Below are 26,239 nucleotides of genomic sequence, written 5' to 3'. Positions count from 1 at the left end.
GCCTATCAGTGGTAGTTTAACTTTTTTGCTTTGTGTAAAAATGGTAAAATCGAGGAAGGAAATTAATTAAAAAGACCAACTGGAAAAAAAAGCCCATGATTGTGTTCTTATTTTAATTTACACAAAATTAGAGGCGTCTTCAATGGGAAACCCGATTAAAACCGCTAACTGGTCTTCTTGTGTCAGCGTGGACACTTCAGTGGTCAGACTTACTGACTTGTTATACAGCGGACACGAGTCGCAGCCCTGGTGAGGGTCTATATTTTATTTTATTTTTCATTGATTTGCCGGCAATTTGCCGGCTTTTTAATCCCTGGGAATTGTCCCATATTTGGAAAAGTTGCCAAGTTATGGTGTGGGTCGGTGTTGTTGGTTCTTTCCGTGGAGCGTTTGTCGCATGAGGGCTCAGAGGCTGGACTGGGGAGGAGACTAAAAGGCAAGCTGGGGGCTCCGAAAGTCCTCTACTCAGTGGGCGTATGAAGGCTGCAGGAAAGTCGCACAATAAAGCAAAGACAGCAAAGTTTGGTAAGTTGTCTTCTTCTCTACAACTTCTACCTTTTTGTGTGTGACGGACAGTACTCGTGTGTCTGGAAACAACAAAGTCGATTGTGCGCGTGGACTTTTGTGAGAGTGTGAAGTCTTTTGGTGAATGATATATGGGAGCTGACATGTGGTCGTGTGTTTTCACTGTGGGGGGGGGCAAATTAATCTCTTGCAGCAATGTGGGGGCGGGGGTGGGGGGTAGACAAATGAGGGTCGATGAGTGCAGAAGAAAAACTATTGAATTATTGCCGGATTAAACTAGTAATTAAACAGCATAAAACTACCTCATATGTAATATACTTTGTGTGCGTGTGTGTGTGCGTGTGTGTGTGCATGCGTGCGTGCGTGCGCGTGTGTGTGTGTGTGTGTTGAAGGGGATGGAGGAAGGGGGGTTGGGTGGGAGGGGGTGGTGTGGGGGTGCTGGGCTAATAGCTCCCAGATGTGTGCTGTGAAAACATATGGCCTTTGGTGCCACTGTGATGCCCCATTGGAATTTATATGTGTGTGTGTGTGTGTGTGTGTGTGTGTGTGTGTGTGTGTGTGTGTGTGTGTGTGTGTGTGTGTGTGTGTGTGTGTGTGTGTGTGTGTGTGTGTGTGTGTGTGTGTGTGTGTGTGGGTTCTTGTATTTCTACCCTTCTTGAGCAATCAACAAGGAAAAGTACCTTCCATATGAGGACCGGTGAACTAGTTAGGACTGACATCATGGTCCCAATACAGAAAACCATTGCATCTAATAGAGATTGTCTCATTTGCACCCCTTGTGGTGAAATCTATCAAAATGAGGGTGGTCCCAAAAAGGAGGGATTTTTCATATTGACCGTGTGTCGGTTTTAAAAGTGCTCCCCCTCTGGTCAACATATGAAATAACAAGTGTGTGTAAGAAATTTGAAATGCGCCCCCTTTGGCCAAAATTAATAAATAAAATAAAATAAATATGTATATAGAGATAGACTGTCATAACTTAAAGTAAATAATGAAGATTAAAAAACAATTATGAACTAAAAATCCCCCCCCTCAAAAAATGAAGTAAAAGCAGTCTTTTTCTCACAATGTGTTGACTTTTTTCTTATAAAATTGGGAACAATTTCTCATATTCTTTCTGTTTCTGTAATATTGCAATATTTTCTCGTAAAATGTCTTTTTTTTATGTACAGTTAGTTCTTTTTAATGCAAAATGGTGACATTTGTCATATGAAGTTCTGACTTTTATCACAATATTGCCAATTGTTTTGTTGTTCTTGTAAAATAGTGACATTTTTTGAGTAAAATTATGACTTTTGTCCTAATTTTGCCAAGTAAAATTTCGATTATTATTATAATATTGCCAAATTGTTCAAGTTTTCTTATAAAATTGTGACTTTTGTTGAGTAAAATTAAAATTATTTTCCAAAAATTGCCAAAATTTTAAGATTTTCTTGTAAAATTGCGACTGTTATTGAGTAAAATTAAACTTTTATCATAATATTGCACAAATGTTCAGTTTTTCTGGTCAAATTTGGACTTGCCCCGAGTAAAATTTCGACTTTTATCATAGTACTGCCAAAATTCTAAGATTTATTGTGAAATTACAATACATTTTTCAAAACAAGCTGTTTTATACTTGAATAGTATGTATAAATTATTATGGTCCCAATTAGGGCTGGGCGATATGGCCTTTTTTTAATATCTCAATATTTTTAGGCTATATCGCGATACACGATATATATCTCGATATTTTGCCTTAGCCTTGAATGAACATTTGATACATATAATCACAGCAGTATGATGATTCTATGTGTCTACATTAAAACATTCTTGTTCATACTGCATTAATATATGCTCATTTTAAACTTTCATGCAGAGAGGGAAATCACAACTAAGTCAATTGACCAACACTGTATTTATTAAACAGTTATTAAGCAGTGGCACAAACATTCATGTAATTTCCAAAACAGAGAGTGCAAAATTGTCAGTCATTTTAAAACAAGCTATTAGTGCACTTTTGTGCATGATGTCACTAAGATGACAAATCAAAACAACACTAAATTAAAGTGCACTTTTTGTACAGAACGCCACTACAATAGTTTAAAAACAAATAAAGTGCACTTTTGTACATGATGTCACACAAGATATTTCAATAACTGTCAAATAAAAATGAGCTGCATAATAGGAAATCAAATTGTGTACGTCCTTCGCTATGTGGTAGGTTCCTGCGGACGTTATCTCCTTATGTCGTTTTTTTTTCATACGGTGTTGATGTGGAAATTTTTGCTTCGGCATTTTGTTGGTGTGGAACCGAACGGAGATGTTGACATGCGGAGTAAGCACTCTTCATTCTCGAGTGGGTGACTTTTCAAATGATGCTACATATTAGCAGTAATGCTACTTTTTATAGAAACGCTTTTGCCCCACACTTGACAAATTACGGTTGTCTGTTCGACATATTGCCACTTGACGCCAAACCACCGCCAGACGATGGACCCCCTGCTGTTTTTTGGGGGAATTAATTATTCCTTCATTTGTTACCAGATTCACACCTTCTTTCTCTTGTATTACCACTAGCATCACAGCTAACGTTACCCATGCTGCTACCTCTTTGCTGCGCGAGGGCGTATACGTATGTGATGTATGACGTGACAGTATGTGACGTGTATAAGAAGGTGCGCTCGCTGTCTGTGAGAAGGAGACACAAGAAAGAGTGAGAAGAGCCTGTAGTGTAATGCCAGCAGCTAAAAGCAACTGCGGGAGAACGTATACTTGAATATCACGATATAGTCATTTTCTATATCGCACAGAGACAAACCCGCGATATATCGCGTATATCGATATATCGCCCAGCCCTAGTCCCAATACAAAAAATGTTTGCATCTAATAGAGAATGTCTCATTTGCACCCCTGGTGGTGAAATCTTTCAAAATTAGGGTGGTCCCAAAAAATGAGGGATTTTTCAAATTGACTGTGCGTTGGTTTTAAAAGTGCTCCCCCTCTGGCCAACATATGTAATAACAAGTGTGTGTAAGAAATTGAAATGCGCTCCCTTTGGCCACAATTAATAAAGAAAAGAAAATAAATATGTATATAGAGACATACTGTATTAACTTGAAGTAAATAATGAAGATTAAAACCCCATCCATCCATCCCTTTTAAACAAAAAAATCTAAACAACATTTTTTTACTAAAAGCCGTCTTTTTCTCTCACAATGTGCTGACTTCTTTCTTATAAAATTGGGAACAATTTCTCATATTATTTGTGTTTCTGTAATATTGCAATATTTTCTCGTAAAATTATTACTTTTTTATGTAAAATTATTACTTTGTAATGCCAAAGGGTGACATTTGTCATATAAAATTCTGACTTTTATCAAAATATTGCCAATTTTTTTGTTGTTCTTGTAAAATAGTAAACATTTTTGATTAAAATTATGACTTTTGTCATCATTTTGCCAAGTAAAATTCTGATAATTATTATAATATTGCCAACAATTTAAAGTTTTCTTATAAAATTGTGACTTTTGTCGAGTAAAATTACGACTCTTTTCATAAAATTGCCAAAATTTTAAGCTTTTCTTGTAAAATTGCGACTGTTATTGAGTAAAATTCCAACTTTTATCATAATATTGCACAAATGCTCAGTTTTTCTGGTCAAATTTTGACTTGCGTTGAGTAAAATGATGACATTTATTATAATAATGCCAAAATTCTAAGATTTTTGGTGGAATTACAACTAATTTTTCAAAACAAGCTTTTTCATACTTGAATAGTATGTATATACTATTATGGTCCCAATACGGAAAACTATTGCATCTAATAGAGAATGTCTCATTTGCACCCCTGGTGGTGAAATCTATCCAAATTAGGGTGGTCCCAAAAAGGAGGGATTTTTCCAAGTGACTGTGTTGGTTTTAAAAGTGCTCCCCCTATGGTCAACATATGAAATAACAAGTGTGTGGAAACATTTTGAAGTGCTCCCCCTCTGGTCAACATATGTAATAACAAGTGTGTGTAAGAAATTGAAATGCGCCCCCTTTGGCCACAATTAATACATAAAAGAAAATAAATATGTATTTACAGACATACTGTATTAACTTGAAGTAAATAATGAAGATTAAAACCCCATTCATCCATCCATTTTAAACAAAAAATTCAACAACAAAAAATTAACTAAAAGCAGTCTTTTTCTCTCACAATGTGCCGACTTCTTTCTTATAAAATTGGGAACAATATCTCATATTCTTTCTGTTTCTGTAATATTGCAATATTTTCTCATAAAATTATTACTTTTTTATGTAAAAATTATTACTTTGTAATGCAAAAGGGTGACATTTGTCATATAAAATTCTGACTTTTATCACAATAGTGCCAATTTTGTTGTTGTTCTTGTAAAATAGTGACATTTTTTGAGTAAAATGATTACTTTTGTCATAATTTTGTCAAGTAAAATTACGATTCTTTTCATAAAATTGCCTAAATTTTAAGCTTTTCTTGTTAAATTGCGAGTATTATTGAGTAAAATTCCAACTTTTATCATAATATTGCACAAATGTTCAGTTCTTCTTGTCAAATTTTGACTTGCGTTGAGTAATATTTGGACTTTTATTATGATACTGCCAAAATTCTAAGATTTCTTTTGAAATTGTGACCTTTTTCTAGTGAAATTCCAACTCATTCTCCACAACAAGCTTTTTTATATTTGCATAGTATGTATATATTATTAATGTTGTAAATACACATCTTTATATTTCTAGAAAGGGTGGTCCTAAAGAGGTAGGCATTTTTTGGAGGTCTCAAGAAAGTAACAAATACAAGAAATTGTGTGTGTGTGTGTGTGTGTGTGTGCGTGTCCAAATGGTGTGACCTGTGGGAACACCACATTGTAATGGACATAAATCAATCAATAAGACAGCAGACAGAAAAGTGTAATACAGTAAAGTCAAAGTATAAAGTGTGGGGGTTTTTATTTTTGGGTTTTGGGGGAAAACACACATCAAACTTGTCAAAAGCGCACAAAAAGTAGCAAAAAGGACAGAAATACACATTGCTTTACATATTGTGTTAAGGCAGTGCTTCTCAAATATCCCCCCCCCCACCCCCAGGAAGAAGAGAATGTTTGGCCCCCCCACTATAATAAATGGTTATAAGTATACCTCTGCATAACATTGTAATCTTATTAACATTTAAGTAAACAACACACTGTGGTTACAGTCAACTCTTGAAAATTTGTCCCACAGACCGGGGGGGAGAGGGGGGGGGGGGGTATTTTGTTTTTTTTTTGTCATAAAAAAATACAATCATGTGTGCTTATGGACTGTATCCCTGCAAACTGATCTATATTGATATATAATGTAGGAACCAGAAATATTAATAACAGAAAGAAACAACCCTTTTGTGCGAATGAGTGTGAATGAGTGTAAATGGGGGAGGGAGGTTTTTTGGGTTGGTGCACTAACTGTAAGTGTATCTTGTGTTTTTTATGTTGATTTAATAAATAAATTTTAAAAAATTAAAAAAAAATTTTTTTTTTTAAATTTCTTGTGCGGCCCGGTACCAATCGATCCACGGATCAGTGGTCCCTGGTGGTTGGGGACCACTGATATAGAGAATCTTTTTGGCAGTTGGCGGCAGGCACTTTAAAACAGCATTGCTCTCCTGTCATAGGAGGATCTTTAACTAGCATTTTTACAGGATACTCTTAAAAGACAGCACAGTACTTATGTCTTATAGAGGATCTTTGACCAGCATTTTACTGTATTTACTTAAAAACAAAAAAGCAGCGCACTGCTGTCTTATAAAGTATCTTTGACTAATGTTTTGGCATTAGGTTTCTCAAAACAGCATTGCTCCCTGCCATATAAAGAATCTTTGACCGCAGCATTTTTGGTCATAGATATTTCTAATGAGCAGTGTTCTTGTTATTGAGAGGATCTTTGACTAACATTTTCAGTAGCCCCTTAAAAACAGATGTCTCCCTTTTTCTAGAGAATCTCTGATTAGTATTTTTGCAGTATTCACTTAAAAAATGTTTTTTTTTTTTTAAAGCAGCGCACTCCAGTCAGTTTTGATGGCAGTAGGCACCTTGAACAGCATTGCATTCTTGTCCTATAAGGATCTTTGACTAGCGTTTTTGTACTAGATATTTCTAAATAGCACTGACACAGAGCTCCTGTTATATAGAGAATCTTTGGCAAATATGGTTGTCTCTCTAAAACCGAAAGAGAGCTTCTGTCATATAAAGGATCTTTGAATAATATTTTGGCAAAAGGTATACTTAAAAACAGCAGAACTCTCCTGTTCTAATATAGACATAGTTTTTCCGGGAGACTCCCGGAATTCAGCGCCTCTCCCGAAAACCTCCCGGAAGAAATTTTCTCCCGAAAATCTCCCGGAATTCAGCCGGAGCTGGAGGCCACGCCCCCTCCAGCTCCATGCGGACCTGAGTGGGGACAGCAGCGACAGTCTGTTTTCACGTCCGCTTTCCCACGATATAAACAGCGTGCCAGCCCAATCACGTTATAACTGTGGAATGATCGAGGGCGAGTTCTTGGTTTCTTATGTGGGTTTATTTTTAGGCAGTTTCATTAACGTCCTTCCAGCGCGGGTAACAACACACAACAACAGCAGTCACGTTTTCGTCTACCGTAAAGCAGTTCGTCTGCCGTAATCAGCAATGTTGTGACACTCTTAAACAGGACAATACTGCCATCTACTGGATAGCCCCTGGAACACTGAAATTCAAGTATTTATTTTATTTATATGTATAATAAAATAAATATATATACAAAATAAATATATATATATATATAGCTAGAATTCACTGAAAGTCAAGTATTTCATATATATATATATATATATATATATATATATATATATATATATATATATATATATATATATATATATATATATATATATATATATATATATATGAAATATATATGAAATACTCGAGTTGGTGAATTCTAGCTGTAAATATACTCCTCCCCTCTTAACCACGCCCCCCGTCCCCAACCACACCCCCGCCCCGCCCCCGCCCCATTTATTTCTTGTGCGGCCCGGTACCAATCGGTCCGCGGACCGGTACCCGGTGGTAGGGGACCGATAAAAACAGATAATGTTTTTCAAAGATCCTCTATAGTATAGAGGATCTTTGAAAAACATTATCTGTACTAGATCTTTACAATTACTAGTGTTCCTGTCAAATAGAAGATCTTTGACTAAATAAATAAATTATTTATTTATTTATCTTTGACTAGCGTTTTTGTAGTCGATATTTCTAAATAGCACTGACACAGAGCTCCTGTCATACAGAGAATCTTTGGCAAGTGTGGTTGGTGTACGTCCCTAAAACCGAAAGAGAGCTTCTGTCATATAGAGGATCTTTGAATAATATTTTTTCAAAAGGTATACTTATAAACAGCAGAACTCTCCTGTCCTATAGAACAGTGGTCCCCAACCACCGGGCCGCGGCCCGGCACCGGTCCTTGGATTGATTGGTACCGGGCTGCACAAGAATTAAAACAAATAATAATAATAATAACAATATTTTTTTATTAAATCAACATAAAAAACACAAGATACACTTACAATTAGTGCACCAACCCAAAAAACCTTCCTCCCCCATTCACACTCATTCGCACAAAAGGGTTGTTTCTTTCTGTTATTAATATTTCTGTCTGCAGGGATACAGTCCGTAAGCACACATGATTGTATTTTTTTATCACAAAAAAAACAAAAACAAAAAATCCCCTCCCACCCCCTTTCGGGGGGCATTCACTTTTTTTTTTTTTTAAAGCAGCGCACTTTGAATAGTTTTGATGGCAGTAGGCACATTGAAACATCATTGCATTCTTGTCATATAAGGATCTTTGACTGGCGTTTTTGTAGTAGATATTTCTAAATAGCACTGACACAGAGCTCCTGTCATATAGAGAATCTTTGGTAAGTGTGGTTGGTGTACGTCTCTAAGACCGAAAGAGAGCTTCTGTCATATAAAGGATCTTTGAATAATATTTTGGCAAAAGGTATACTTAAAAACAGCAGAACTCTCCTGTCCTATAGAGGATCTTTGAAAAACATTCTCTGTAGTAGATCTTTACAATTAGTACTGTTCCTGTTAAATAGAAGATCTTTGACTAGTGTTTTTGCGCTCGGTCTGTAAAAACAGCTAAGTCCATTTTCTTCCGCTTGTCCCTTTTTTTGGGGGGGGGGGGGGGGGGGGGGAATGAGGGATGTGGAGGCAGACGGCAAGATAAAAGAGCATGAAAAAGTGTCGGGTCCGCCAGGTTTTTTGCTGGAATGCAGCTGAAACTGCACAGAGGAGAAGAAGAAAAACGCAGCGATTGTTCTTCGCAAGCACAAACTTTCCACATTCTTGCTGTCATACTTCATTTTTTTCCCCTTCTTCCTAGCGGGGGCCAGTAAGGGAGTCTGTGTCAGGGGGTTGAGTTTAGACTTAAACCAGTGAGAGAAACGCAAGGAACACATTCTACTTGTACTCACCTTGGTCTTCTTCTTTCCTGGTGTTCACAGTGAGAGTCACTGACTGACCATGAGAGTCCTCCTCTTCATCTGCATGCCAGGTAACAAAATCCCTGATAAAGAGCCTTCATCCTCACTTTACATTTACGTGTTTGCAAGGTGACCAAAGTATTAAAACAGGCCTGGGCAATTATTTTGACTCGCGGGCCAAATTTAGAGAAAAAAATGTGTCTGGGGGCCGGTATATCTATTTTTAGGAACACTAATACTAAAACCTCACAATAATGTCTGATTGAATGCTAAAAACGTTACGACAGACCGCCTTTAAAAACGGAATGGAATTTTAAATGTTTTTACTGAATGAGACACTCAGAATGTACATGAAAATAAAGAATGTGGGATTTACAATATTAACTATAAACGATACAACACTGAATATTGACAACATATGAACGTCACACCCTCTCTCCATCCACATATTTTACAATAAAGCGAAACGCAACAAAAATGCAACAAACACAGCAAAATATGAATGCGAAGGGTAAAAAAAACCCCACCTACAATCGGATACATCTGATATATCACTAAGCTTTAGAACTTTGTTGTAAAAATCTCCTTCCGTGTCTGTCCCTGACACCCGCATTTCAGGCTGGCCGCTCTGGAAACACTCTGTGGAAACGCTCCCCACTCACACTGCTTGGTGCCTCGTCTGAGCTGCTGTGACTTAGATTACCATTGTAACTAATTAGACTACCATAGTAACTAATTAGATGACCATAGTAACTAATTAGACTACCATAGTAACTAATTAGATGACCATAGTAACTAATTAGATTACCGTAGTAACTCATTAGATTACCATAGTAACTAGTATATCATGCAAAAGCACAGATTCCGACCATTGAAATACTTTGTATAGTTCAAGACTTACGGTCATTTGAATACATCACTGCACATCATAATGGCAGCTACAGTTTCCATCTTCAAGATGTAAACAAATTATTTGGGAATGTCTGGCGGGCCAGATTGAAAAGCTTAACGGGCCGCATGTAACCCCCAGGCCTTAATTTGCCCAGGTCTGGTTTAGAAACAGCTCTCAGTGTGAAGCAGTGCAGTAATATACACATATAAACATATCATTCAATGAATACTGCACCTCAAAACCAATTATTTATTATTATTTCACAGGCTTCTTTAAGTCTGCTTGTAGACCACCACAATGTAGCATAGAAGGTAGCGTCTGGATTTTCCTTAATTCATCCCAATAAGCGAGTAATGAAAGCACAGTTACCGTATTTTTCGGACTATGAGGCGTACTTACTTTCACTTTCTCAAAACTCCACAGTGCGCCTTGTAACCCGGTGCGCCTAATGTACGGAATAATTCTGGTTGTGCTTACCGACCTCAAAGCTATTTTATTTGGTACATGGTGAAATGATAAGTGTGACCAGTAGATGGCAGTCACACATAAGAGATACATGTAGACTGCAATATGATGGCAATATGACTCAAGTAAACAACACCAAAATGTTATATGTTCCATTGATAATATAGAACATTACACACGGCACTCAAAAATGTATCAAAATGTTTTAGTACGACTTTGGTAAGCTAGGAAGCCGCACCGCCTGATGGATTGTACTGTGCTTCAACATACGAGTATTATTATGGTGTGTGTATAAGGTAAGACATATTATCTGGCGTTTTGTTTCGCAATATTATGCAAAAGAAACTTCTCTTACCTTCTGGTACCTGCTGATCTGTATTTGGGATCTGCATAAGTCTTGAAAAATTGCGCGCATCCGCCTTTGTAGTCCGTGGTGACGCCGTAGTCAATAAGCTTCTTCTTTTTCTCTATCTTCTTGTTATGGGACATTCATCCACACTTATATCTGTCAGTAAACTCGCCATGCAAGCACTAAAACATACCGGTGTAGTGAGTTTACATTATTTACTCAAGGAACTTTAGTTATTTGAGAGTTCCGGTCGGACGTATTTTTCACGGGACACATTTCCGGTGTTGTTGTTTCCGGATGAGGAGATGCTGCTCCGTTATTGATTTAAGTAAAGTCTGAATGTCATTAAAACAGTTAGCTCCATCTTTTGACACTTCTTCCACTCCCGTCCTTGCACGCTACACCGCTACAACAAAGATGACGGGGAGAAGACGCTGTCGAAGGTGAGCCACGTAAATAAGTCCGCCCACAAAACGGCGTATCCTGAAGCGACTGTCAGAAAGCGGCTTGAAGATGATCTGTAAAACATAATCTATGCAACATTTTGATCAAAGAACCACCATTACATGTTATGTAGACCACAAGAAAGTGTTTTACATTTAGAAAAAAATACTAATAATTAGAGATGTCTGATAATATCAGACTGCCGATATTATCGGCCAATAAATGCTTTAAAATGTAATATCGGAAATTATCGGTATCGGTTTAAAAATTATTGATATCGGTTTCAAAAAGTAAAAATTATGACTTTTTAAAACGCCGCTGTGTACACGGACGTAGGGAGAAGTACAGAGCGCCAATAAACCTTAAAGGCACTGCCTTTGCGTGGCGGCCCAGTCACATAATATCTACGGCTTTTCACACACACAAGTGAATGCATCACATACTTGGTCAACAGCCATACAGGTCAAACCGAGGGTGCCCGTTTAAACAACTTTAACACTGTTACAAATATGCGCCACACTGTGAACCCACACCAAACAAGAATGACAAACACATTTCGGGAGAACATCCGCACCGTAACACAACATAAACACAACAGAACAAATACCCAGAACCCCTTGCAGCACTAACTCTTCCGGGACGCTACAATACACACCCCCGATACCCCCTACCTCTCCCCCCGCCTCAACACCGCCCCCCCCCCCACACCCCCCAACCCCGCCCACCTCAACCTCCTCATAGTCTCTCTCAGGGAGAGCATGTCCCAAATTCCAAGGTGCTGTTTTGAGTTATGTTTAAAAAAATGCACTTTGTGACTTCAATAATAAATATGGCAGTGCCATGTTGGCATTTTTTTCCATAACTTGAGTTGATTTATTTTGGAAAACCTTGTTACATTGTTTAATGCATCCAGCGGGGCATCACAACAAAATTAGGCATAATAATGTGTTAATTCCACTACTGTATATATTGTATCGGTTGATATTGGAATCGGTAGTTAAGAGTTGGACAATATCGGAATATCGGATATCGGCAAAAAATCTCTAATAATAATATGACTCCTTTAATGCGCCCTATAATCCGGTGCGCCTTTTGTATGAAAATAGACCTGAATAGACCCGCTCATCGGTAGTGCGCCTTATAATCCGGTGCGCCCTATGGTCCCGAAAATATGGTACTATTGTTGTGCCACCTAGTGGCGGCTTGATGAATTGCAATTTTTAACAGGTTGAACTACGGTGGTCGACGGGGACAAATGCGCCGCAACGTCCAAATTTATGGAAATAAAACAATTTGCAAATGCGTATCTCAATCTGTGTGTGTGTGTGTGTAATCACAATCACGTGTTCTAATTTTTGTGTCTGTATTTAGATGTGTGTGTGTGTGTGCGTGTGCGTGTGTGTGTGTGTGTGTGTGTGTGTGTGTGTGTGTGTGTGTGTGTGTGTGTGTGTGTGTGTGTGTGTGTGTGTGTGTGTGTGTGTGTGTGTGTGAAAGGATAATCTGTCCGTCTGGATTATTGTATACAGACACAAAAATTAGTACACGGACAATCTGTTTTGCTACAATTATACTTTCACACAAACGCTGAAATAATCTAAAACCCCAAAAAATGTACAGAATCCAAAATACATGCAAAAAAATGCAACAAATGCCAAAAACACACACACACACACAAACACGCAAAAGCACACCCACACACACACATACACACACACACACACACACACACACACACACACACACACACACACACACACACACACACACACACTCATGAAAAACAAACATACGCGATAAATGCTGCAAAACGGAATTTAGCCAGGCTGGAAATTAATTTCATTTTTTCTTTTGAATAAAAACCCTGTTTTCAATATTAACCCCAATGTCACTGATGTGTGTGAGTGACAGGAAGAAAAGCTCTGACTTGCTCGGCCAGAAGCTGTTTGGTGCCACCTGTTTGTTTGCACGTGTAAATATCTAAATCCGACTTAACGTACGGAAAAATTGAGGAGGTTGATATAAGTACATTAAAGATGCTAAAAGTGATACATACATGCTATTTATGCTAAGTTAAGTGAACTAAACAGCCACATCTTAGCTTTGTGTTGTAACAAAGCAAATTAGTGTAATAATATACATCTCAATAATAATGAAGTATTTGATTTTTATGCAGAGGGTCATTAAAAAACAGAGCAGCAAAAGGATATAAAAGTGAACGACTAATTCAAAGTGTTTATTGTTCATTCATGTTTCTGTCATCAACAGTTGTGCTCGCCCAGGCTCAGTACCAGGACCCCTTCCCTTTCCTGCGTGAGTGCAATAGGCAGAGAATCATTAACGACATTTTTACATGCATTATAGATGTGACTCTTTAACCTCTAATTCTTCTTCTCCAGGGGACTATGAGCCAGATTATTTCACAGGTAAAACACATTTAGGTTTATGCATGTACTTTACTGTGATTTTTAATTTACTTAAAAAAAAAAAAGGCTCAAATCTCTCCAATGTAGATATGCTAAGATGTTATAAAAAATGTATAGAAAAAAGCTGCCTGCTCGTCACCTTTGTAATATTTATAAACTTATTATAGATATATATATATATATATATATATATATATATATATATATATATATATATATATATATATATATATATATATATATATATATATATACACAGTAGAGGCCAAAAGTTTGGACACACCTTCTCCTCATTCAATGCATTTTCTTTATTTTCAAGTCTATTTACATTGTAGATTGTCACCGAAGGCATCAAAACTATGAATGAACACATGTGGACTTATGTACTTAACAAAAAAAGGTGAAATAACTGAAAACAATGTTTTACAATCTAGTTTCTTAAAAATAGCCACCCTTTGCTCTGATTACTTTTTCGCACACTCTTGGCATTCTCTCGATGAGCTTCAAGCACACCTGTGAAGTGAAAACCATTTTAGGTGATACCTCTTGAAGCTCATCGAGAGACTGAAAATAAAATATCAATTCACACTCTTTAAACTGGTATAGTTACACTTGTTACACTAAAAATAAGTTGTAAACTATTATACATATTAGTGTATAACCACCGCATTTATACGTTTTTTTAATCTTGATTGAAAATTAACACCAATGAGTTGACTGATGAACATTATCCCATAATTTATTCAGAAAATGTAAATAACGACAAATACATTTTTAACCGCAACATGCAAGTGTAAAAAAACAACAACATTATGATTTCTACATTTTCAGAATGTGCTTGTTCTATTTTTAAACAAAGAAAACAATCTGAAGTTGTCTTTATTGTTAAGTTATCGTGCCGTGATTTTACCAGTCCGGCCCACTTGGGAGTAGATTTTTCTCCATGTGGACCCCGATCTAAAATGAGTTTGACATCCCTGTATTAGAGTTACACTACCGTTCAAATGTTTGGGGTCACATTGAAATGTCCTTATTTTCAATGAAGATAACTTTAAACTAGTCTTAACTTTAAAGAAATACACTCTGTACATTGCTAATGTGGTAAATGACTATTCTAGCTGCAAATGTCTGGTTTTTGGTGCAATATCTACATAGGTGTATAGAGGCCCATTTCCAGCAACTATCACTCCAGTGTTCTAATGGTACAATGTGTTTGCTCATTGGCTCAGAAGGCTAATTGATGATTAGAAAACCCTTGTGCAATCATGTTCACACATCTGAAAACAGTTTAGCTCGTTACAGAAGCTACAAAACTGACCTTCCTTTGAGCAGATTGAGTTTCTGGAGCATCACATTTGTGGGGTCAATTAAACGCTCAAAATGGCCAGAAAAAGAGAACTTTCATCTGAAACTCGACAGTCTATTCTTGTTAGAAATGAAGGCTATTCCACAAAATTGTTTGGGTGACCCCAAACTTTTGAACGGTAGTGTACCTTATAGACTTATTCATTTGAAAATCATTACATCTGTTTTACATAAAAGCAAAGCAGTTTTTTTCAGTGTTTTCTTCTCTCACTGTACCCAAAATGACCTTAAAAACAAGGTAAGTACAAACATTATGTAACCCCCTTAAGTTATTAGTATCAATATTTTTCAACTTTTTCTTCGTACATTGTGCCTTTTCGCTTTTTTTCCCCTACTTTTGCTGATGTTTTTTTTTGTTTTACTGTTAACTATTGTATTTTCAGAAGGCCGGAAAAAAATAAGCTGCGGGCCTCACTTTGGATACCCCTGTTAGGATTGGCCCGATACCACTTTTATATGAAGCATTGTATATCGACTGGTACCAATACCAACCTTCTTATTTCATTATAGCACCGGTGTCAAACTCAAGGCCCGGAGGCCACATCTGGCCCGCCCCATTATTCTTTGTGGCCCGCCATTGCCTGGAAAGAATGTGCATCTACTGTATTTCATCTCTATTGATTAATGTGTCTACATTTTGATTAATCTAAATGCAGCTCTTAACTCAATATTACTTGATGCAACAAGCTAGAGTAGGAAAGGAATTTACACAGCCCCATTCCTGGGTGGATCTCGGATGAGAGGAAGAGGAAGGGGTTAATAATTTTGCAATGCAGTCTGCTGAAAATGAGGGAAAGCTCCACTCTACATAGCAACTGTGGTCAAAGTTGGAATGGCGGCTAAAGTGGATAGTGCACTCCCGCAATTTGTCACGTTTCATGTGTCAGGTAAACCAAATAGTGCCTTCTCAATTCCGTTCCTACTGTATTTCTTGCCTTTGTGTCATTGCAACCCTTTTTCTTTCTTAATTCTACACGAGCTGAAATTAAGTTGTCACTTTGACTTTTGATTCCAAAGCAGGTTTTCCATTAGGTTGTTGGTAAACAACGATAATAATAAAAGGTTTCTTATTGTATCCCATTAGGTTGAGTTTTTTCTTGCCCTGATGTGGGATCTGAGCCGAGGATGTCGTTGTGGCTTGTGCAGCCTTTTGATACATTTGTGAATAAGGGCTATATAAATCAACTTTGATTGATTGAATTAAAAAAATGGAAACAGTGTAATATTATCATGACGCGGCCCTCTAAGGGCTTTGGTATCTGCGATGCGGCCCATGATGAAAATGAGTTTGACGCCCTGGCCTTATAGGAATAGATTTGTAGGCATGTGCTTTGTTTACACCTAATCAAATAAGATCTAGTGTGAGTGTCAATCAAAAGTGAGCATTATTAGAAAATGGTGTGAGAACAAATGTCCTCTGCAGTGGACATTTGTCTTTGGTCAGTTGCTTTTGGCAGATTCACACGTTTAAAAAAAAAAAAATAGCCCTGATGCGCGAAACCCAAATGTCCACTGCAGAGGACACTGGTTCTCAGGAGGGTATAACCTGATTGACCCTTACAATATTAGTAATAACAATACAGTCATGCTAATAGCATCAAAACCGAGTATTATTATCTTTGTAAAAACTGAATTGGACTTTTCCAGAGTCTGAGAATCCCGATTCTCTTCCCGGAACCTTCCAGCAGCAGGTTCACATTGACCCTGTGATTCGTCCAGAAAAAACAAGTATGTCCGCTCAACTTCCCTCCAGCTATTTTTTTTTCTTCTGTTGTTTCCATCTGGATAATGTATCTACTTTTTTTTTTAACATCAGACCTCAACTTGGAGACGGAGCCCACGGAGCCCGGTCCTCTCGGTAAGGAGCGTCTGGAGACACCAGGACGGACACGATGAAGTAGAAATGATGGAGTGGAAATGTGTGCGTTGCAGATTGCAGAGAGGAGCAGTATCCCTGCACCAGACTCTATTCTGTGCACAAACCATGCAAGCAGTGCCTCAACAGTCTGTGCTTCTACAGGTAGGTTGCACCTGGAAACACTCATCATCTACTTGCTGTTTATGAGCCACAAAGCCCATCTGGACATAATAAAGCAATTTGGCCGCAAGGTTCTCACTAAGTACTCACATACGAGCAGACTGGTAGAAGTATTTGTTCCCTGAAAAACAGTCTATAAACAACAGCTCGTCTTTTAGATGTACACATGCACAAACCAATAGCTTACCAAGCGAGGCAGAGCTTTTCTTCCAGTCACTCACACACACCAGTGATTGTGACACAGAGATCGTCTGTAAAATTAAACTTTCTAAAAAGTTGTTCCTAGTGGTGTCCACTTTTTTGCTTCTAATACAATATCAATATTGGAGCCTTGAGTATTGGCCGATACCGATATTGATCCGATATGAACATGGATCATATACATACTTTTAATATTTAGTAGTGTGGAATGTACAAACCCCGTTTCCATATGAGTTGGGAAATTGTGTTAGATGTAAATATAAACGGAATACAATGATTTGCAAATCCTTTTCAACCCATATTCAATTGAATGCACTACAAAGACAAGATATTTGATGTTCAATCTCATAAACTTTATTTTTTTTTTGCAAATAATAATTAACTTAGAATTTCATGGCTGCAACACGTGCCAAAGTAGTTGGGAAAGGGCATGTTTACCACTGTGTTACATGGCCTTTCCTTTTAACAACACTCAGTAAACGTTTGGGAACTGAGGAGACACATTTTTTAAGCTTCTCAGGTGGAATTCTTTCCCATTCTTGCTTGATGTACAGCTTAAGTTGTTCAACAGTCCGGGGGTCTCCGTTGTGGTATTTTAGGCTTCTAATGCGCCACACATTTTCAATGGGAGACAGGTCTGGACTACAGGCAGGCCAGTCTAGTACCCGCACTCTTTTACTATGAAGCCACGTTGATTTAACACGTGGCTTGGCATTGTCTTGCTGAAATAAGCAGGGGCGTCCATGGTAACGTTACTTGGATGGCAACATATGTTGCTCCAAAACCTGTATGTACCTTTCAGCATTAATGGCGCCTTCACAGATGTGTAAGTTACCCATGTCTTGAGCACTAATACACACCCATACTATCACAGATACTGGCTTTTCAACTTTGCGCCTATAACAATCCAGATGGTTCTTTTCCTCTTTGGTCCGGAGGACACGACGTCCACAGTTTCCAAAAACCATTTGAAATGTGGACTCGTCAGACCACAGAACACTTTTCCACTTTGTATCAGTCCATCTTAGATGAGCTCAGGCCCAGCGAAGCCGACGCCGTTTCTGGGTGTTGTTGATAAACGGTTTTCGCCTTGCATAGGAGAGTTTTAACTTGCACTTACAGATGTAGCGACCAACTGTAGTTACTGACAGTGGGTTTCTGAAGTGTTCCTGAGCCCATGTGGTGATATCCTTTACACACTGATGTCGCTTGTTGATGCAGTACAGCCTGAGGGATCGAAGGTCACGGGCTTAGCTGCTTACGTGCAGTGATTTCTCCAGATTCTCTGAACCCTTTGATGATATTACGGACCGTAGATGGTGAAATACCTAAATTCCTTGCAATAGATGGTTGAGAAAGGTTTTTCTTAAACTGTTTAACAATTTGCTCACGCATTTGTTGACAAAGTGGTGACCCTCGCCCCATCCTTGTTTGTGAATGACTGAGCATTTCATGGAATCTACTTTTATGGCACCCATCTGTTCCCAATTTGCCTGTTCACCTGTGGGATGTTCCAAATAAGCGTTTAATGAGCATTCCTCAACTTTATCAGTATTTATTGCCACCTTTCCCAACTTCTTTGTCACGTGTTGCTGGCATCAAATTCTAAAGTTAATGATTATTTGCAAAAAAAAAAAAAGTTTATCAGTTTGAAACATCAAATATGTTGTCTTTGTAGCATTTTCAATTAAATATGGGTTGAAAATGATTTGCAAATCATTGTATTCTGTTTATATTTACATCTAACACAATTCCCAACTCATATGGAAACAGAGTTTGTAAGAAAAGGCTTAATCAAGTGAAATTAGTCAAAAAACTATGTTAGGTATGAAAAAGAATAACATATTTATTATTAACCCACTCGAATGGATTTATGCTGTCTTTAAATTGAAGTGGAATTTATTTTTATTTTTTGGTGACACCTAGTTGTCAAAGTAATTCCTCAAGTTAAGCTCATGACGCAGTTAGCTGATTGATGCAGACCCGTTTGTTACTGGGTACTTTCTAATACACTTCTGCCTTGGAGACTTTGTATGTGTAAGTAATATGCAACTATAATTATTTGATACTTGTTTATGTTGACAAATGTGCTGGTTGCTCAATGAAAGACATGTATTACATGTATCTAGCTTGTGTGCTATTGTGTGCTTAGCTGTTGTTTATCTGCTAGCTCAGGGGTGGGCAATTAATTTTCACCGGGGCCGCATAAGCAACCCGAGCACTGCTGGAGGGCCACACGACAATATTTCAATTAAATTTTGCTCAATATTATTTTTGATATACCGTAAGATAAATAATAATGATGATAATAATAATAATAATTAATAATAATAATAATAATTTAATTTAACCTAACTTAACTTTATACAAAAGCAGATTGCTTTTGATGGTCACTTTATCCTGCATTATCCAACATTTTTCCCCATCAGATTTGGACAACCATCTGTTGTTAAAAATAGTTTTTAATCATATTTATTTTATATTGTTTTTTATATTGGTTTTTATATGTAATTGTTTTTTCTTTTTATTCAGTCATTGGTGGAGCTAAGGATAATATTTGAATATTGTTTGTAATATTGTTGTGCAGCACTTTGGAAACATTTTGTTGTTAAATGTGCTATATAAATAAAGTGGATTGGATTGTCACACCTGCCAGCGTGTCCCAACACGCATTTACCTCTGTGAACAAGTCATTACCTGTGGTTGTCTCTTTAATTGACTGCATCAGAGCTCTCATCCAAAGTTAGTGAAAAACAGTCCTGTCTCCGGCATTATCAGCGCAACAAGTCCAATAAGCACTCCTTAATAAACTCTCCGTCAGAAAACGCCTTACTTTTTCTGGCGCTTTTGTGAGAAATGACGAAACTTGTCCTGACGGCTGCATCTCTGGGGTGTGAAATATGGCACAAAGTCCTTGTTGGGTTTGCAGTTTTACCATCAACGCATCAGCCTCCCTTGCGTGCGCTTCATCAGACACATTCCGGTATTTTCCCTCGTGTTTCTTCGTGTAGTGGCGATTAAAATGATATTTAAACACAGCAACCTGTGTACCACACATTAAGCACACGGCTTTACCATTAATTTATGTAAAGAAATACTTGGCAGTCCATCTCTTGTTGGAAACACGCCATTCCTCATCAACTTTTCTTTTTTTTAGCGTCTCATCACTTGTCTCTATGCACCTTCCCTCACAGGTTCCCCGGACATACGGCATAAATAACACATTTCAAAATAAAGCAGCACAGTTGTATTGCGCGCACGACATAGATGTTTTTAAACTTTATTTTGTAATTTGTAATTGCGCCGTTCAATTCACTCACAATTGCAACACGCGCATACGTCCACACGGAAGTAATACAAATAACGCTTTTCAAACAAAAGCAGCACCGTTGTATTGCACACTCGACATAGATACTTTTTAAATTTATTTTGTAATTTATGATTGGCCTCACGCGGGCCGGACAGGGATGCGCAAAGGGCCGGATGCGGCCCGCGGGCCGTACAATGCCCAGGTCTGTGCTAGCTCATAGTAGCCTATAGCCTACCATGTTTACATTTTGTAAATGATTGGACTAAAATACAATAAAAGACCAGTTACCAGATGCAGACCTGTTTGTTACTGGGTACAATCTAACACACTTCTGCCTTGGAGACTCTGTGTGTGTAATATACAAGTATAATTATTTGATATTTGTTTATGTTGACAAATGTGCTGTTTTAGACTGCAATATTGTTCAATGAAAGACATGTGTTACATGTTAAGTTAAGTTAAAGTACCAATGATTGTCACACACACACCAGGTGTGGTGAAATTTGTCCTCTGCATTTGACCCATCCCCTTGTTCACCCCCTGGGAGGTGAGGGGAGCAGTGGGCAGCAGCGGTGCCGCGCCCGGGAATCATTTTTGGTGATTTAACCCCCAATTCCAACCCTTGATGCTGAGTGCCAAGCAGGGAGGTAAATGGGTCCCATTTTTATAGTCTTTGGTATGACTCGGCCGGGGTTTGAACTCACAACCTACCGATCTCAGGGCGGACACTCTAACCACTAGGCCACTGAGTAGTATCTAGCTTGTGTGCTATTGTGTGCTTAGCTGTTGTGTAGCTGCTAGCTCCAAGTAGCCTATAGCCTACCATGTTTATCTTCTGTAAATGACTGGACTAAAATACAAAAAAAGACCAACCTTGTGTGATTATTGGAATATATTTAGAAGTAAATGGGCTGTATTGGAGCTTATATCGAATATTTTGGATGCAAGCTGATATCATCCAATTCTTGCTTTACATCTGATATCAGACAGATATCAGATATCAATATCAGATCAGGACACCCCTATTTGTTTATATTGACAAATGTTGTGTGCTTAGCTGTTGTGTAGCTGCTAGCTCCTAATAGTAATATTGGATTGGGACACCCCTAGTTGTTAGCAAACAACACTGAAGTGAAAACATATAAATGGTCCTGAAAAAGGGGTTGTCTTCTATTTAGGTTACTAGAGTGGAACTCGTTTAAGTCGAGGCCCTTTGGACCGGCTGACTGAGGTCCACATAAGCAAAAACCTTTGCTTGCACATTGACGTTATACCTTATAAGTATGCGCAAATCTTCGTTATGGTGGCTAACAATTAAAAAAAAAAAAATTGGTACCATTTTGTTAGTTGGTGTGGTAGAATACAGCTAAATACGGCCATGCTTTTATTTTGAAACTTTATTTGCACTGAACAGGAAGCCACTGTGTTTTTGTTTTACTGTTGTGTAACGAGACAGTAATTTGTGCTGCTGCTTTGCGATATCGATGAAGTAGACCAGAGGTTTCAAAGTCGTTTTCACTGAGGGCCACATCACAGTTATGTTTGGCAGCTTCTAGCAGTGAATACTATTATTACACAATGCATTTTATTAGTTGTTTTTTTTTTTAAAACTAAAATGTAAAAAAATATATGGTAAGTTGCCATAATTTCACCTCAAAATTTGGTGTATATTACTGTAAATGAAAAAACAGTCTGTTTTTATGGTAAAAAAAAAAAGACAGCTCAGTTGCCAAAATTTTACTGCATAATTTACATTCGTTTTTTTTTACGGTCAATAAAAAAACTGCAATTTTACAGTAAAATTTTGGCACCTGAGCTGTCTGTTTTTTACCGCACATCAACAACTGTAGATTTTTCGGTGTATTACTGTAAATGCCAAAACGAAACCACACTTTATTACAGTAAAAAAAGCAGGGTTTTTTTTCCCATTTAGAGAAAAATGCTGTAAAAACCACAGTAAATTTCACAATTTTACCATGAAATCTATTGCTACTTTTACATTGCACCAATTGATGGATAACTTGCTTTGAAATCATTATTAGTATTTATTTCTATTTAAAAAATGGTTTGAATGTTTGATAATACATTTTTGCATTATTAGACAATATTTAAGTTAACATGGAGTGCATATATTTTTAAAGAAATAATACATTTAGTAAGAAAAGTTACAGTACTTTGATACATATTTGCAGGCTTTCGAGGGCCAAATAAAATGAAGTGGCGGGCCACATCTGGCCCCTGGGCCTTGAGTTTGACACCTGTGAAGTAGACAATACTACAACACACAAACAGACTGATGTGGACAAAAGCTTGCATGTCGATACTTGATAAGTTGTCAACATAAGCAGCATTGACTTGAACAGGTTCTACAGTAAGGCATTTTCATTTTTAAAGACCTCATTTGATACTTTAATGTTGGTCAAAATATTTCAAGTAAAACAAATAATAAAAAGGCTAAATTTTTGCAGGATGCAGAATAACAACAATAATAATAATAATAACGACAACATACACAAACACTGGACACTTTATTAGGAACAGTTTAATAAAACGTACTATCGTTTAGTCTGATATACAGGTTATATATACATTCCACGTTATTTATACTATTATTTTATTATTGAGGGGATGTTTTCACTATTTATTTTACAGAATAAGCTTAACAAAAACTCACTTCACTGTTTTTCAATACAATGTTTGTACATAGTTTTTTAAATGACATACCAGTACAATATATGTATTTCTTGTATTACATTGAATAACTTTTAACTTTTATTTGTATTTATTATTACCATTGTCTTTCTTTGCTGGTTTGTTTTTTCTCCTTGTAATGATACTTATAATAATAATAACAATATCCTCATCATGCTTACATAAACAAAACAAACGTGAGGCTAGAAGCCATCAGGCTGCGTTAAAGCGAGTACAGAGTGTGACTCAACGCTTGTGATTTAGACGTTTGCCTTTTCGTTTGTTTACTGTTGTTGAAATTACAAAGTGTACTTTCCACCATAAAAAAAATAAAAGTAAAAAAAAATAAAAAAAGCTTGACGCAACAATTGTTTTTGTGGTCATTTTAGCTAATTGCATGAACAGCATTTCTAAAACAATGACAAATAAGAACAGCTAGTGCACATAATGTGGTTAATTTCTAAGAGGAAAATGCAGGACAAATGTCATGTGCAAAATATACATTAGTCATTTATGATGGTGTACACTTTGGTCATGAATGCTGTGTTTTTTTAAATGAATATAATAATTGCTTTATGGCTTCACCTTGTTGTGTTGCAGTTTGAGACGGGTGTACGTCATCAACAGGGAGGTGTGTGTGAGGACCGTGTGTGCTCACGAGGAGCTGCTCAGGGGTGAGTTCAACACAATCCTGACATCCTGCAGTGTTTCTGCATCAGAGTTGTAACAGCAAAGCTGACAATTCATGCAGTACACAACCCAACCAACAGGTGGCGCTCTGCTACGATTAGAAAAACGCTAAAGAGACCCTTAGGAAAATTTTGTGCCGGATCAAATTTTTTCGCTATAAACTCTGGCTGTGTTGAAGTAATATTAATGTAATTTTACAATTTGAGGATATGCATTTTTAAAATGTTTTTAGAATTGTCATCTCTATTCCTTTAAATAATGTTAAAATGGCAACACTACACAGAAACTAACACATTTGTTTCTTGCAACCAAAAATATCCAGTTGATAATGCTTGTTTGACTACTTTTATTCAACTAAAGTTAACTAATGTTAATATTTTAATTTGGTCTACTGGCTTTCAAATAAAACAAAACAATATTTGTCCACCAGGTGGCACTATTTTTTCCCATTTAAAGCATGCAACAAAATTGACAACTTTTGCCATTTTCTGCAACTGAAATGATTTTAAAAAAGTGTGTACTTTTATTTTAGCTTTTTTTCAATTAAAAAACTGGAAAGCTTTAAAGAGTTAAAATTCCCAAAATATGATGATTACTTGCATATTGTAGGCTAATGTAGTTCTGTGAGACTGACTTGTTTAAAGTAGGAATAATTAATTTACGGTATAATATAATATCTTTACAGCTGTTTTAAGTCAGCATGTTTTTATTATTCATTGTCAAAATATTGTATTACTTAATAAAATACCCACACAATCATATTATAAATGTATGTTTTCTTATTATAAAAACGGTGGTCCTGTAAACATGCCTGACCTTAAAAAGTTAAAAACATAAAATATAATTTTTGATAAGTCTGTTTCAGGTTAAAAAAGTTTTGAAAGATTCACTGTGAATATGGAAAAAAAACCATAAAAAATATTGTGGATATTTTTGGGAAGCGGACATTTTTTGTCCTTAGGATGGCATGGGTAACTTACACATCTGTGAAGGCACCATTAATGCTGAAAGGTACATACAGGTTTTGGAGCAACATATGTTGACATCCAAGCAATGTTATCATGGACGCCCCTGCTTATTTCAGCAAGATATAGACCAAGCCACGTGTTACAACAGCGTGGCTTCATAGTAAAAGAGTGTGGGTACTAGACTGGCCTGCCTGTAGTCCAGTCCTGTCTCCCATTGAAAATGTGTGGCGCAATATGGAGCCTAAAATACCACAACAGAGACCCGTTTTTATTATAAAAACGGTGGTCCTGTAAACATGCCGGACCTTAAAAAGTTAAAAAAATAAAATGTAATTTTTGAAAAGTCTGTTTCAGGCTGAAAACATTTTGAAAGATTCACTGTGAATATGGAAAAAAGCATCAAAAATATTGTGGACATTTTTTGTCCTTAGGATTCTGGCATGTGAGTTGTTTTTGGTGGCGTTATATCAAGCCCATAATGTGTTCTTTGACCGCGTTCAGCGGACCTGTGTCGGGACCAGTTCTCCCGCTGTGGCGTGGCGGCGGTGAGCGGCCACTGTGGGTCGGTGGGAGGAAGCTGCGGGAAGAGCTGCGGCGGCGGGTGCTGATGCTGCCGATGATGATGATGTCCTACAACGTCTTGTACTTGTACATGTATGAGCCCGTGTGTATGTTTGATTATACTCCAAAGAAGCGTGATGATTGTACAAACCAATGGTGCTATAAACCATCACACTGGTGCTGTGTATTACAGGCCCCCCACTTTCTCACCCTATTAAATGGCTTTGTATTTGTACTGTACTATGGTGTCCTTTTCCAAAAAGCAGAAGATAAAGAAGCTTTTTCTACCAAAATGCTTTGATCAGCGCTACTACTGCTTTGTTAAAGTGTTCACTATGAAGACAGAGGTAATAATAAAGTTGTTGTTTTTACTGAAACGACGTCAGCCTTCACTTCCCTTTTACCAGTATTTTCCAATGCAATTTGGACCGCCACAAATAGATTTGGCACTACATAAACACATATTGGGACTGTAGTAGTGAATGTAGCTCGTCATTCCAAACCCGTTCAGTAGATGGCATAACTTTGTTTTTAATGCACCTGGTCTGCCAGAGAATAAGACGACATAGCAGCTAAATAAAAAAAATGCATGGGAAAGCCAAATACAAAAATATTACTTTACATTCATACCAAAGCACTAAAATGGTGTCTCGTTTACGTAACGTCATATAGAAGTTAGGGTTATATAAGCAAGTTTCAGGACATCTTGCCTTCTTGGTGGTCACCTCTCAGCTGGTGGTGGACAAGAAGGAGGAGGGAAGTGAAGGCTGACGTCGTTTCATCTCCTGTTGCAGCTGATCCTTCAACGTGGACAC

At 37.3% G+C, this 26,239-nt stretch overlaps 2 protein-coding genes across 2 annotated transcripts in view; one reads left to right on the top strand and one right to left on the bottom strand.

Annotated features, from left to right (window-relative positions):
- Nucleotides 1–437: 437 nt before the first annotated feature.
- Nucleotides 438–25,789, top strand: mfap2 (microfibril associated protein 2). The gene is made up of 9 exons (XM_062053225.1): nucleotides 438–525; nucleotides 9,049–9,098; nucleotides 13,443–13,487; nucleotides 13,574–13,600; nucleotides 16,613–16,693; nucleotides 16,782–16,823; nucleotides 16,898–16,985; nucleotides 23,806–23,879; nucleotides 25,365–25,789. The coding sequence occupies exons 2-9, from the start codon at nucleotides 9,068–9,070 to the stop codon at nucleotides 25,469–25,471; spliced, it is 495 nt and encodes a 164-aa protein (XP_061909209.1). The 5' UTR covers nucleotides 438–525; nucleotides 9,049–9,067; the 3' UTR covers nucleotides 25,472–25,789.
- LOC133653671 (rootletin-like) overlaps nucleotides 20,636–26,239 on the bottom strand; it is a 60,274-nt gene continuing 54,670 nt past the window's right edge. The window contains 1 exon segment of the mRNA XM_062053212.1: nucleotides 20,636–26,239. Within this exon segment, the coding sequence (XP_061909196.1) occupies nucleotides 26,153–26,239 (87 nt within the window). The 3' untranslated portion in view covers nucleotides 20,636–26,152.

Source organism: Entelurus aequoreus, linkage group LG01 (genome assembly GCF_033978785.1).
Source record: "Entelurus aequoreus isolate RoL-2023_Sb linkage group LG01, RoL_Eaeq_v1.1, whole genome shotgun sequence".
Lineage (NCBI taxonomy): Eukaryota > Metazoa > Chordata > Actinopteri > Syngnathiformes > Syngnathidae > Entelurus > Entelurus aequoreus.
The sequence above is the reverse complement of the archived record's forward strand: the minus strand, read 5'-3'. Positions and strand labels throughout refer to the sequence as shown.